The 15,345-nt window shown below is 41.3% G+C and overlaps 2 protein-coding genes across 2 annotated transcripts; both read right to left on the reverse strand.

Annotated features, from left to right (window-relative positions):
- Positions 1-338: 338 nt before the first annotated feature.
- On the reverse strand, positions 339-776 carry LOC138878683 (uncharacterized). The gene has a single exon (XM_070158370.1). The coding sequence runs from the start codon at positions 774-776 to the stop codon at positions 339-341; it is 438 nt and encodes a 145-aa protein (XP_070014471.1).
- Positions 777-13,177: 12,401 nt separating this feature from the next.
- LOC104232194 (transcription factor MYB102-like) lies at positions 13,178-14,913 on the reverse strand. The gene is made up of 4 exons (XM_070156653.1): positions 14,781-14,913; positions 14,195-14,324; positions 13,375-13,843; positions 13,178-13,279 (listed from the first exon to the last, which is right to left on the reverse strand). The coding sequence occupies exons 1-4, from the start codon at positions 14,911-14,913 to the stop codon at positions 13,178-13,180; spliced, it is 834 nt and encodes a 277-aa protein (XP_070012754.1).
- Between the last annotated feature and the right edge of the window lie 432 nt (positions 14,914-15,345).

Genomic DNA, 15,345 nt, shown 5'->3' on the forward strand with positions numbered 1-15,345 from the left:
GCCCCAACTCAATCACCAATCTCTTCAGTCTCTCGGGCTCACCATACTCATGCTAAACATCCCTAATCAATGATACGAGATGTGACAATATATATAATAGAGATTGAGATATAACACAAAATGATGAATTTGATTGAGTACACAACTGCAATTAAACAGATAACCCAACAGCAAAGAACGACCAATGTGGGTCACATAACAATAATTAAGCAAGTCACATAACAATAATTAAGCATAGAATGAGCAGTAAATGGGGGAACGAGGCTATAACTCTCAAAACGATCGGCCGGGTCGTTACATCCTCCCCCTCTTAAATAAATGTTCATCCTCGAACGGGTCTAGAAACGTACATGGAGTCTCAAATAAGCGTGGATATCTACTCCGCATCTCACGCTCGTATCCCAAGTATCCTTCTCATCTGACTGACCTCTCCACTGCATATTCATTGAAGATATGTCCTTTGACCTCAACTTTCGAACCTGCCGACCCAAAATGGCCATCGGTTCCACGTCATAAGTCAAATCATCATCCAACTGAACCGTGCTAAAATCCAAAACATAAGACGGAACGCCGACATACTTCCGAAGCATACAAACATGAAATACTGGATTTACACTCGACATACTAGGTGGTAAGGCAAGCTTGTAAACCACATCTCTAATCCTCTGAAGCATCTCAAATGGCCCAATATACCGAGGGCTTAACTTGCCTTTTTTCCCGAACCTCATAACACCTTTAATGGGTAAAATCTTTAGCAGTACCTTCTCCCCAACCATGTAAGCAACATCATGAACCTTCCTATCGGCATAACTCTTCTATCCAGACTGCGCCGTGCGAAGCCGATCCTGAACCAATTTAACCTTATCCAAAGCATCCTGAACCAAGTCAGTACCCCATACCCTAGCCTTCCCTGGTTCAAACCAACTCACCGGAGATCGACAATATCTCTCATACAAAGCCTCATATGGAGCCATGTGAATGCTCGACTGGTAGCTGTAGTTGTAGGCAAACTCCGCGAGCAGCAGAAACTGATCCCAAGAACCCCCGAAATCTATGACACAAGCACGTAGCATATCCTCCAATATCTGAATAGTGCGCTCGGACTATCCGTCCGTCTGAGGGTAAAATGATGTGCTCAACTCAACCTGGGTACACAACTCTCGCTGCACGGCTCTCCAAAACTGCGATGTAAACTGCGTGCCTCGATCTGAAATGATGGACACCAGCACACCGTGAAGGCGAACAATCTCGCGATGTAAATCTCAGCAACTCGCTCTGAAGAATAAGTCGTCCCAACTGGAATGAAGTGAGCGGACTTGGTCAGCCGATCCACAATAACCAAATAGCATCAAACTTCCTCGAAGTCCGTGGAAGCCCAACTACAAAATCCATGGTGATATGATCCCACTTCCATTCCAGAATCTCAAGCCTCTGAAGCAATCCGCCTGTTCTCATATGCTATACTTCACCTGCTAACAATTTAGGCACCGAGCTACAAACCCCACTATATCCTTCTTCATTCTCCTCTACCAATAATGTTGCCTCAAGTCTTGGTACATCTTCGCGGCACCTGGATGAATGAAATTCCGGGAGCTATGGGCCTCCTCAAGAATCAACTCACATAGCCCATATACATTAGGTACAAAAATCTGAACCTGCATCAGCAACACCCTATCATCCCCAATAGTAACATCTTTGGCATCACCGTGCTGAATCGTGTCTTTAAGGACAAGCAAATAGGGATCATCATACTGGTGCTCTCTGATGCGATCATATAAGGAAGACTGAGAAACCACACAAGCTAGAAATTGACTAGGCTCCGAAATATTTAATCTCACAAACTGGTTGGCTAAGGCCTGAACATCAACTACAAGAGGTCTCTCACCAACAGGAATGAATTCAAGGCTACCCATACTCACCATCTTCTACTCAAGGCATTGACCACCACATTGGCTTTTCCAGGATGATACAAAATAGTAATATTATAGTCCTTTAGCAGCTCCAACCATCATCGTTGCCTAGAATTTAGATCCTTTTGTTTGAACAAGTGTTGGAGGCTCCGATGATCTGTAAATACCTTACAAGACACACCACAGAGATAGTGCCTCCAAATCTTCAATGCATGAACGATGGCAGCCAACTCCAAATCATGAACGGGGTGGTTCTTCTCATGGGGCTTTAACTGACATGAAGCATAAGTAATTACTCTACCTCCCTGCATCAAGACATACCCAATCCCAATCCGAGAAACATCACAATACACTGTATAAGAGCCTGACGTTGAAGGCAAAACTAGAACTGGAGTTGTGGTCAAGCCAGTCTTGAGCTTATGAAAGCTCTCCTCACACTCATCCGACCACCTAAAAGGAGCACCCTTCTGGGTCAATTTGGTCAAAAGGCGATGCAATAGACGAGAAACCCTCCACAAAGCGACGATAATAACTGGCCAAGCAGAGAAGGCTCCGAATTTCTGTAGCTGAGGATGGTCTGGGCCAACTCTAAACTGCCTCTATCTTTTTCGAATCCAGATTAATCCCCTCACTCACACCACATGCCCCAAGAATACCACCGAACTAAGCCAAAACTCACACTTGGAGAACTTGGCATAAAGTTTCTCCTCCCTTAGCCACTGTAACACAATCTTCAAATGCTGGAATGGTCCTCCTGGCTACAAGAGTACACCAGGATATCGTCAATGAAGACTATAACAAACGAGCCGAGATAAGGTTGAAATACACTGTTCATCATATACATGAATACTGCTAGGGCATTGGTCAGCCCAAAAGACATCACAAGGAACTCATAATGACCATAACGGGTTCTAAATGCTATACTTATAATATCCGAGTCCCGAATCTTCAGCTGGTGACACCCAGATCTCAAATCAATCTTAGAGAACACTTTCGCTCCCTGTAGCTGGTCAAATAGATCATCAATGTGTGGCAAAGGATACTTGTTCTTGATTGTAACTTTGTTCAACTGCCTATAGTCAATGCACATTCGCATAGTACCATCATTCTTCTTCACAAACAGAATCGGTGAAACCCAAGGCGCCACACTAGGCCTAATAAACCCCTTATCAAGAAATTCCTGAAGCTGCTCTTTCAACTCGTTCAACTCAACTGGTGCCATACGATACAGAGGAATAAAAATGGACTGAGTGACCGACACCAAGTCAATACCAAAATCAATATCCATGTCGAGCGACATGCTTGACAGGTGTACAGGAAACACATCCAAAAAATCTCGTACCACTAGGACATAATCAATAGTAGGCGTATCAGCACCAACATCCCTTATAAAGGACAAATATGCTAGACATCCCTTCCCAACCATCCATTGGGCCTTCAAATAAGAAATCACCCTGATGGGAACATAATCTAGAGAACCTCTCTACTTGATCCTTGGAAATCCCGACATCGCCAATGTCACAGTCTTAGCGTGACAATTCAAAATAGCATGACATGGAGACAACCAATCCATACCCAAGATCACGTCGACATCGACCATACTAAGCAATAAGAGATCAAATCTAGTCTCCAATCCCCCAATAGTCACTACACACGACCGATATATATGGTCCACAATAATAGTATCACCCACTGGTGTAGATACATGAACAAATGACACTAAGGGCTCATGAGGCATATCTAGATAATAAGAAAAATATGATGATACATACGAATAAGTGGAACCAGGGTCAAATAATGCAGAAGCATCCTTGTGGCATACTAAGACAATATATGTGATCACTGTGTCTGAAATAACGACATCTGCCCTAGAAGGAATATCATAGAATCGGGCCTAACCGCCATCTGATCGGCCTCCCCCTCTAGGGCGACCCTTAGCTGCCTGAGCTCCACCCTGAGCTGGGTAGGCGGGTGGTGATGTAACTGGTGTTGAAGTCATAGCCTGGACCCTCTGGTGAACTAGACCTCCCAAGAGATGGGGACACTACCTCCTGATATGACCAAGCTCCCCACACTCGTAGCAACCCTGATCCGACAATGGTGGTGAAGACTGGATCGGGCCCCGAGAACCAGAATACCTACTAGAAGAACCCGATGCAGATGAACCCTGAACTGAAGGAGCACGAGAAGAACTATGAGCTGAGAGATGACTGACCTGGACGGGCATTGTATGAACCATGGATGGATAATGCCCCAAGATGAACTGGATGGGCCACCTGAGCCTATAAGGATGACCCCTGCTGTGGTGGAACTGCCCCCAAAAGAAATACCACTGAAACCGCCCAAACCACGAGGCCTCTTGGCCTCCCTCTCCTCATGCTCCTGACTACGAATCATCTATATTTTCTGAGCAATATCAACTACCTCGTCAAACGTAGCATCGAATATCCTTTTCCGAGTCATAAGCAATCGCAACTAATAGGTGAGGCCATCAATAAACCTCCTAATCCTCTCCCTCTCAATTAGAACCTACCAAATTGCATGACGAGCCAATTCGAAAAACCTCATCTCATACTAGGTCATAGACATACCATCCTGACGTAGCTGCTTAAACTGTCTACGCAGCTCCTCCCTACGAGACTATAACACAAACTTCTCCAATAAAAGAATAGAGAACTCATGCCATGTAAGTAGTGCTACACCAGACCGGTCTGTGCCTCTCATAAGCCTCCCATCATCTGAAGGTATCCCTAGTAAACTGAAAAGTAGTGAATGAGACCTTATTGGTCTCCAGAATACCTGCCGTGTGAAGAATCCACTGGCACCTATCAAAGAAGTCCTGGGTATCCTCAGACTAAGCCTCACTGAAAGAGATGGAGGCAAGAGTCTCCCAAATCTCTCTAGTCTCCTCTGCTCATCATCAGTCAAAACGGGACACAACTAGGCCTGGGCAACTGAAACTAACTGGGCTGGTAGTACCCCCAGTGTCTGAACTCCCTGTATCACCCGCTCTGGAGTACGGGCGGTGGGATTCTGAGTACCTCCCCCTGCCTGAGAATTGGCTACTGCGGCTAGAATTGAGACCGCATGAGCAAGGCCAGTGCAAACAGCCAATATCAAGGTCAGAGCCTCCTAAAGGCCTGGAATCACAATAGGCACAGCTGGTGCCTGAGCTAGTCCCACCGGCTCACCCATATCTGGAACCTTCTCCTGAGCTGGGGCAACTGGTGGATCTGCAGGTGCTGCTCTAGCTGTTGTACGAGCTACACCTCTATACCTATTGCGTCCCCTACCGTGACCCCGACCTTTCGTAGCCCTAGTCGATGGTACTGGTGGCTATCCATCTTGTCCGGTAGCACGTGTTTTCACCATCTATGAGAGAATAGAATAACAGAAATTTAGTTCCCCGAATCAACAATAAGCACGACAAAAATACAAGAATGTGAAGTTTTCCTAAGGGTTCTACAGCCTCTCAAAGATAAGTACAGACGTCTCCGTACTGATCCGCAAGACTCTACTAAACCTTCTCATAACTCATGAGACCTATGTAACCTTGGCTTTGATACCAACTTGTCACGACCCAAAACCAACATGTTGTGATGGCGCCTATCATGGTACAAGTCGACATCTCACACATACCAACATTTTTAAAATTTCAAATATATGGAAATAGGTTTAAATAAGTAAGAATCCTGCATAAACTGGAAATAAACATCGAAACTCAGTACAAAATTCTCCCAAAAGATCCGGGTGTCACGGAGTACATGAGCATCTACATAACAACACGGTCTTACCAATGGAACACTGTCTTGGAAAGTAGAATAGTATAAACAAGACTAAAAGATAAAAGAGGAGAGTCAAGGTCTACGGACGCCAAGGCAGCTACCTCGATGATCTCCGAATTGATGGAACGCTAGGAATTAACAACTGTCATGCTCAGAAACACCTGAATCTACACACGAAGTGTAGGGTGTAGCGTGAGTACAACTAACTTAATAAATAACAAGTCTAACCTATGATCTGACAGCAGTGACGAGCTCAAACAATATAGTAAAAATACAGAGTTTAACTATATAGAAAGTAAACATGCTTCTAGGTTCAACAATTAAGCTCAACATAGGTAAAATAGGTTAAGTGTGGCTAATAGGAAGAGTATGACATCTCTATATCTACATGCCAAGATGAATACAGTATGTGATGCAACATAGTGAAATCCCAAGTACTCACACTCTGAGAGCGCTCAATCTGCCCGTCTCAATCCTCGCTCGCCACACTCAGTCACTCAGCATTGTATATAGCCATAAGGTGTGTTGCGGCCTACAACCCGATCCACATCTATATAGCCATAGGGCTTATTGCTGCGTACAACCCGATCCACATATATATAGCCATAAGGCTTGTTGTGGCTTGTAACCCGATCCATACATATATAGCCATAAGGCTCGTTGCGTCGTGCAAACCGATCCCCCCCATATATATATATATATATATATATATATATATATATATATATATATATATATATGGGCCCAGTCACCTGCCATGCGATCCACACACACACACACACACACACACACACACATATATATATACCACTCACAGTGCGACACTCAGGCCCCAACTCAATCATCAATATCTCTAGTCTCTCGAGCTCAACACACTCATGCTAAACAGCCTAATCAATGATACGAGATGTGACAATATATATAACAGAGACTGAAATATAACACGAAATGATGAATTTGACTGAGTACACAATTGCAATTAAACAGATAACTCAACAACAAAGAATGACCACTATGGGTCACAATAGTATCAACATATAGCCTAAACATGATTCCTAGCATGAATCACAGCTCAAGTGCTCTAACACATAAAGTCAACAAAAGTGTTCAAATAAAATAGCTATGCGGTTCCAGGGAAATGACTAAATCACAATTTCTATGGTGCACGCCTACAAGCCCGTCACCTCAACATCAAGCACATAGCACGAAATTTGGGGTTTCATACTCTCAGAACCAAGTTTAGAAGTGTTACTTACCTCAAACCATGAAAATCTCTACTTCAATATGCCCTTGCCTCGCGAAACGGCCCTTGAATGCCTCGAATCTAGCACCAAACAGTTCGATACAATCAACACGATCTAAAGAAATCAATTCCATAAGAAAATACAAAGTTCTTAATCAACAGTCAAAAAGTCAATTCAAAAGTCGATCCCCAGGTCCATATCTCAAAATCCGATAAAAGTTACAAAATCTGGAAGCTCATTCAACCACGAGTCTGATAACTAGGGATTTTGATATATTTTATACTCCTTCTTGCTTAAGTTTTGATTAGAAATACATACAAAATAGTCCCAAAAGCTCACAAGTGTGCTTGATTGCAGGTTTGATCAACAAGGTGACAAGATGTCAAAGATCATCTCAAAAGGAGTGAAACTTGCACAAGTATCAAGACAAGACAAAGCACAGACAAAACAGGGCCAGTGCGGCCGCACACCATTCTGAGCGGTCCACACAAGTGAGGTTCATAGAGTATGATATTTAGGCAAAAAGAGCAATATGGCCGCAATAGGCTTTGTGCGGTCCGCACTGGGATCAATGCGGACACACTCGATTTAGTGCGGTCCGCAGTAAGAAGGATCAGAGAGTTGCCAGTTCCGAGTTTCAAGCCAATACGGTACGCGCTCCATTTCATGCGGACCGCACTAGAAGCCTCCGGTCGCACTCCATTCTGTGCGGTCCGCATTGCCTGAGTTCAGAGAGATGGATTTTTATGTCAAGAGCCTTAGTGCGGGCGCACGTGATTTTGTGCGGTCCGCACTAGCCCCACATGCTTATTTTTGTCCAGATTTTTTAGCTTAGTACAAATAGCTTCTTTTCCTATTTTTAGGCCATCAGATAGTTTTAGCTAAGAGCTGCGCTCGTGGGTTCGAATATTTTAGCTATTTTGGGCAATTTTATCTACATTTCAACATCGAATCTTCTTGTTTATCTTAGTAATTAATTAATATGAGTTGTTCTTCATCTATTTCTTGCTTTTCTTCTTTAATTATGAGTGGCTAAACCCATAAGCTAGGGCCTAGTGTGGGCAATTCAGGGGTTTTGTGTTTTAGGGCTAGATTGACTATGAGTGTTTGATATTTGGGCTAATTTCATGTTTAATTGCTGAATTAGTGGTTGCAAACACTAGTTTGTGTTTAGTTGACCTAATCTCTTCTTGAGAAAGAGAGCTTGAGTTTCTGAAATTGGTCCAACAAGGAATTGGGGCGTACTCAAGAGATTGATAGCTCCAATTAAAGGGTTAAACCTCGAGAGAGTAATACCCGATTTGAACCTTGATTGCTTGTGCAAATTTGCATACCCAATTGGTCTTGAGAAAGTCAATTCGGGCAAAATCACTTGAACCACCGAGAGGTGTAGAGTGGGTAAAATCGTGCAACAGTTATATCATACTCCCCAAATATATCAATCATGCCTTAGACTCAAGTATCCGTCAATTGACCACCTAGGCGAAAGTCACTACCCTAGTGCCTTTTAAACCATTTGAACAACCTGCAACATTTTACTCTTAGCTTATTCTAGTTTTATTTACCATTGTAGTTTGATAAAAGTAGAAGTAAAATAAAAACCCAAAAATGTTTAGAAGTGTAATTTGGAACACATACACGACTCCAAACTAGATAGATACCCGACTCCAACTTCTAGCTCTCTGTGAAAATCGACCCGACCCTAAATCGGGTAAAAGCTGCTTCGACCCTCTCTCGCAACTCAATAGTAGTGCAGGGTAGGCTTCGATCAGAGTCCAACCATACCAAATTTACCAAAATCCGATACTAATTTGTCACTCAAATCACCAAATTAGGCTCTCCAAATCCCTATCCTCTAACTCCCAAAATTACACCTAAAAAATACACAAATTATGTGGGGAATTCAATGGGAAAACATAATTATTGGATAAAAATAACCACAAGTGTCTTAGCTCAAGAAATCCCTCGAAAATCCTCTCAAAAATCGCCTAATCCCGAGCTTGAAATGTCCATAATGATGAAAATCATGAAACCCTCGAAATTAATACTCTGCCCAGTGCTTTCGCACCTGCGGCCTCGCAGGTGCAAGAAATCTCCCGCATCTGCGGTTTGCCAAGATTCCACTGCCTCCGCTTCCGTGATCACCCACACACAGGTGCGTGCCTGCACCTGTGGAAATTCTTCCGCATCTGCGCTCCATTGTCCCCTAATCAAATCCCGCTTCTGTGCTCCATTTGTCACACCTGCGATGTCACGACTCGGATTTCCCACCCTCAGGAGTCATGATAGAACCTAAACTTGTCACGACCCGGATTTCCCACTCTCGGGAGTCGTGATGGCGCCTACTCGTGAAAGCTAGGCAAACCGAGTGTTATAAATTTATTACCCTTGTTATTAAGAATTTTCAATAGTTCAATATAATAGGAGATCAAACAGCGGAATAATTAAAATAACCAGAAATGCGGAAGATGAAAACTTAATAGTTTAACCAAACATTTCTACATGAATCCGAAATACAACACTACCTAGAATTTGATGTCACAAAGTCACGGACCATCTACGAATACTACAAATAAAGTCTGAATAAAAATACATGAATTTGTCTCTGAATAAGTAAAAACAGAAGGAAATGATAGAAGGAGACGCCAAGTCCTGCAGACACCTGCAGGACTACCTCGAGTCGCCTGTTGGACTGAAGACAACAACCTCACTGCGGTCCAAAAGCTACAGCTCCGGGATCTACACATAGTGTAGAGTGTAGTATCAGCACAACCAACCTCAAGTGTTGGTAAGTGTCTAGCCTAACCCCGGTGAAGTAGTGACGAGGCTAGGACCAGACTACCAAATAAACCTGTGCAGTTAAATCATATGCATCGGAAAAATAAAAGCAGATATTTATAGTTAAAGATAGGAGGGGGAAAGCATGCTGCGGGAAGTATAAGAAAAGAACAGAATACCAAAGAGGAATGTAAAGAACCCAAAATTCAATTACTAACAATGATAAGGAAAACAAACACAGTATTCACTTTCATTTCTTCCTTGTTGCATGCATGCAACCCGATCCCATTTAAAATATTACCGTGGCGGCGTGCCACCCGATCCTATTTTATATATCTTGTTGCAGACATGCAACCCGATCCCATTTCATATATCTTGTTCAGGCGTGCAACCCGACCCCATTTCATATATCATCGTGGCGGTGTGCCACCCGATCCCATTTCATATATCTTGTTGCAGGCATGCAACCCAATCCCATTTGATATATCTTGTTGCAGGCGTGCAATCCAATCCCGTTTCATATATCACCATGGTGGCGTGCCACCCGATCCTATTTCATATATCTTGTTGCAGGCGTGCAACCCGATCCCTTTTCAAATATCACTGTGGTGGCATGCCACCCGATCCAATTTACAATTCAACACCAATCATACAAGAATCCCGGCAAGGGAACAAGAGTATAACAACAACATCCCGGCAAGGGAGGCAATATCATAAACAATAACATCCCAGCACGGGAAACAATATCATAAATAATAACATCACGGCAAGGGAAACGATATCATAAACAATAACATCCCGGCAAGGGATCTAACAATGATAATCAACATATTAAGCATGAACAAATCACAACAGAGTCACAACAATTACAATACGAGACTCACGGGCATGCTTGACACCGATGTATAGATACTTGTCACCATGCCTATACGTCGTACTCCACAATTAACACATAGTAAATAAGACACAATTCCTAATCCTTCAAGCTAAGGTTAGACCAAACACTTACCTCGATGCCACGAACACAATTCAAGCCTCAACTACCGCTTTACCTCTTGTTTCCACCACCGATTCGTTTGTATCTAGCCACAATTTACTTAATTATATCAATAAATGCTAAATGAATCAATTCTAATACATGAAAATAAGTTTTCCAATGATTTCTCCAAAAAGTCAAAAATCGACCCGGGGCCCACATGGTCAAAACCCGAGGTTCGAACTAAAACCCAATTACACATTCACCTATTCACCCAAATATATAATTTGTTTTGAAATTGGACCTCAAATCTAGGTCCAAATCCCCAAAATTTGAAAAACCTAAGTTCTACACAAAACACCCAATTCTCCCCATGAAAACCCTTGATTTTGAGTTGAAATCATGTGAAAAGATGTTAAATATTAAAGAAAATGAGTTAAAAATGACTAACAATCGATTTGGAAGAGTAGTTGCCTTTGAAAAATCGTCCAAAGATGTTTAGGTAATGAGAAAGTTTGAAAAATAAGGAATTTTTGGAAAGTTTGAAAAATAAAGAATTTTTGGCTAAGTTATAATTTGCATGGGTACAGATATCGCATTTGCGAAGTCAGGTTCGCAATGCGAACTCGCAAATGCGGCCTAGGCTTCGCAAATGCGAAGGTAGGGCGAATCGTGCTTTCTGCGCAATTGCGAATAGTTGTTCGCATTTGCGGTCCCTGTTGAAGTCGAATTTGCGACATAAGCCTCGCAAATGCGAGGGTTCATGCCCCAGCCCATCATCGCAATTGCGATGGGTCTTTCGCAAATGCGAGCTCAAAATTGCGAGCCAAGCTTCGCAGCAATTGCGAAGCCTGCAGACCTGCAACACACAACAGTTGAAAATCTGAAACTTCCTAAGTTCAAAACACTCTGTGGCCTATCCAAAACTCACCCGAACCCTCGGGGCTCCAAACCAAACATGCATGCAAGTCCAAAAACATCATACGGACTTACTCGTGCGATCAAATCATCAAAATAATATCAATAACTATGAATTTAGCATCAAAATCAAAGAAAAATATCATGAACTCTTAAGTTCCATAACAACCGAGGTCCGATTCACGTCATTTCAAGTCCATTTCTTACCAAATTTTACAGGCTCAACCTAAATACCATATAAGATCTGTACCGAGCTCCGGAACCAAAATACGGGCCCGATACCATCAAATTCAAACTCATTTAGATTGCTGAAAACTCTTATAATTTCAGTTAAACAATTTTTCTTCAAAAATTCATTTCTCGGGCTTGGGACCTCGGAATTCAATTCCGGGCATACGCCCAAGTCACATATTTTTCTACGGACCCACCGGGACCGTGAAATCACGAGTCAGGGTCCGTTTACCCAAAATATTGACCGAAGTCAACTTAAATTTATTTTAAAAGCAAAATTTACCATTTTTCATAGATTTTCACATAATGTCTTTCCGGATACACGCCCAGACTGCACACGCAAATTAAGGTGAGACAAAAGGGAGGTTTTAAGGCCTCGGGACACATAATTTATTTCCAAAATAAGTGATGACCTTTTGGGTCATCACATGCGACTACTGCTCACTCAACTCCAGGCCGCATCTATGCTTTCCCCGCTCACACCTGCGATCACCACTTTGCAGGGGCAATTGCACCAGAGCTGGTGAGCTTCAGCAATCTCTCAACTTCCAAACTTGATCCGTTAACTATCCGAACTCCTCCTGAGGCCGCTGGGACCTCAAACAATTATATGAATGAGTCCTAAAAAGCGATATGAACTTAGTCGAGCCTTCAAATCACATCAAACAATGTTAAAACCATGAATCGCACATCAATTCAAGCCTAATGAACTTTTGAACTTCTAACCTCTACCTTCAATGCCGAAACCTATCAAATCTTGTCCGATTGACCTCAAATTTTGCACATAAGCCACAAATGACACCATGTACCTACTCCAGCTTTCGGTACCCCAATCCGAGCCCGGTAACCACAAAGTCCACTCTCGGTCAAATTTCTAAATTTTCAACTTTTGCCATTTCAAGCCTAAATTAACCACGGACCCCCAAATCACTATCCGGACATGCTCCTATGTCCAAAATACTCAACGGAGCTAACGGAACCATCAAAACTCCATTACATAGTCGTTTACTCATAATTCAATATCCGGTCAACCTTTTCAACTAAAGTTTCCAACCTTGAGACTAAGTGTCTCAACTCATTCCGAAACCTCTCCTGACTCGAACCAACTACCCCGACAAGTCACATCCCAACAATTAAGCAGAGAATGGGCAGTAAATGGGGGAACGGGGCTACAACTCTCAAAACGACCAGCCAGGTCACATTAACGTGGTAGATATTTTCATGGTACAACATGTCCAAAGCTAAAAAGGCAAAAAAGAATCCCGATGAACTGTTTGCGTGATTTAAATTGACATTCAAAATATTTTTATTATCAAAATTTAACATGTTGCTACACTAACTTTCCCTCTCATCTTCAGTAGTTGTATTCAATGGAGTAGATGAAGGCGTCGAAAATCTTGATATAACATATTGGAATTTCATCATGTTACGTTGTTGCTGCCGTTGGATTGAAAAGTCGATGCATCGGACGGCGAAGGATCCATGACAGATTGATCTGGCTCATAGTAACCCTAGTTTTGCCAATCATTTACTAGTTGGTAATTTTGTGAGCTATAGCTTGAAATATTTAATGAAAATTGCTCTAAGTTTACTTGTTGCATTGGTTGAGCTTCACTAGAAAACGGAATACATGGAATATCTCGAGTAGCAGTTTGAGTTTGACTAAGTTGGACTAACGATGACCGTTGACTTTCTTGGATATTCTTTTGATCTACGGATTCGGGTGGTTTCACTGTATATTGTGATGATAAAAGAAAAGTGGATAATATTTTCAAGACTTCTCGATTTACCATAGGTTGCAATCCCATCAATCTTGAAATATTGACTTGAGATGAATTATAAGAATTTAGGATGGAGGAAAAATCAAGAAGATCAAGACGAGGAGAGTGTGTCACAGGGTCAATTCCCATTCTCATAAGCTTTTTTCTAATATAAGTATTCCAATAATTCTTGATTTCATTATCTGTCCTTCCAGGCAAGCTAGCAGCAATTGCTGACCACCTACGGTAAAAAGAAATTTTGATAAAAGTAAGTAAAACAAACTACCAAAGATAGACATAGAACTCTGGAATCGAGTAACTTATGTATATTAAAGGAATTTTTACATTATTAATGCAATTTAACATATTATATATAGCAGGCTATCCACTTTATTTTTAGCCACAAATTCTACTAATTATCAGCCGTTACTTATAGTTATTTTTTAGGTTACCTGATAATATAAAACATCGTTTTCAATTAATGTTTAGAAGTTAAAATATGTAAAATATATGACTCAAGTAAGTCCAAAGACATAGAGAACAAGAAAAAAGTTCATATATACTACTTTCTATGATTAAACAAACAACTTACTTGTTGCCTAATATACTATGAAGTTGAATGATTGTTTCCTCTTCTTCAAAAGAGAATTTTCCCCTTTTAATATCTGGCCTTAGATAGTTGGTCCAACGTAGCCTGCAACTCTTTCCACACCTTTGAAGCCCTAAAGTTTAAAGAAAATTTATTACTTCATGCATGCAAAAGTTTAAGAATGATTAATGAATTGGAGAGAAAAGAGAAAGAAAAAGGGCAGTCCGATTCACAAAGCATCTAGTCTTTATGCATGATTCGGAGAAGGCCCGCACCTTAAGAGGTATGATGTTAAATACAACCAATCGTCAGTGGCGAAGCCAGGAATATCATTTAGGGTGTTTAAACTTGAAATAAGAAAAAACAATCCCTGATAAAGGGTGTTCAATATATGTTATATACCATTAAAATCAAAAAATTTTCTTATATATACAGTGTAATTTTTCGACCAAGAGCGGTCAATTGACCACCTATGTAGCTTCTTCACTGTCTACCGTAATACAAACATTAGTGGTTGTTTCCACTGCTCGAACATGTGACCAATAGGTACATAGAATGAACTAAATAGAGAAAATGTAATGAAAAATACCAGCATTTTTGGGAAGTAACCTCCAATTTCCACAACCATGCTTTTGAATGTAATCAATGAGCTTTTGATCTTCTTCTGAGGTCCATGGACCCTTCTTAAGTCCATTTTTTTCACAGCAAGGAATTCTTCCCATGTTGAGTAGTTTTAGTGTTTCTTCTTTAAGATTTATTGTGTACAAAATAAAATAAAATTATAAGACAGTGCAATAGAGATTTATTCTGTAATGGAAAGTATTAATTTGGGTATATATAGGGTAAGAAAAAAGGAAGAAAACAAAGGGAAGTCAAAGGGATTCGGTACCGTCCTTTGTTTATCACTATGAAGTTATGACTACGCGTCCATATTCTTTTTGAGACAATGAGAATTAATCAGCCATCTAGAGAATAGTCTTTGTGTCAATTTTCCTTTGAGAAAAAGAAAAATAAGTACCTTACTAATAGATAATGAATTAAAATTTTATATACAGACTTTGACACCCTAGGTGAATTCTACATTGACAAAATACGGAAAAGATGTTAGGTACATAAGTAAATATATCTTAGACCCTAGTGACGCATTTTAAAGT

Source organism: Nicotiana sylvestris, chromosome 9 (assembly GCF_000393655.2).
Source record: "Nicotiana sylvestris chromosome 9, ASM39365v2, whole genome shotgun sequence".
Classification (NCBI taxonomy): Eukaryota; Viridiplantae; Streptophyta; class Magnoliopsida; order Solanales; family Solanaceae; genus Nicotiana; species Nicotiana sylvestris.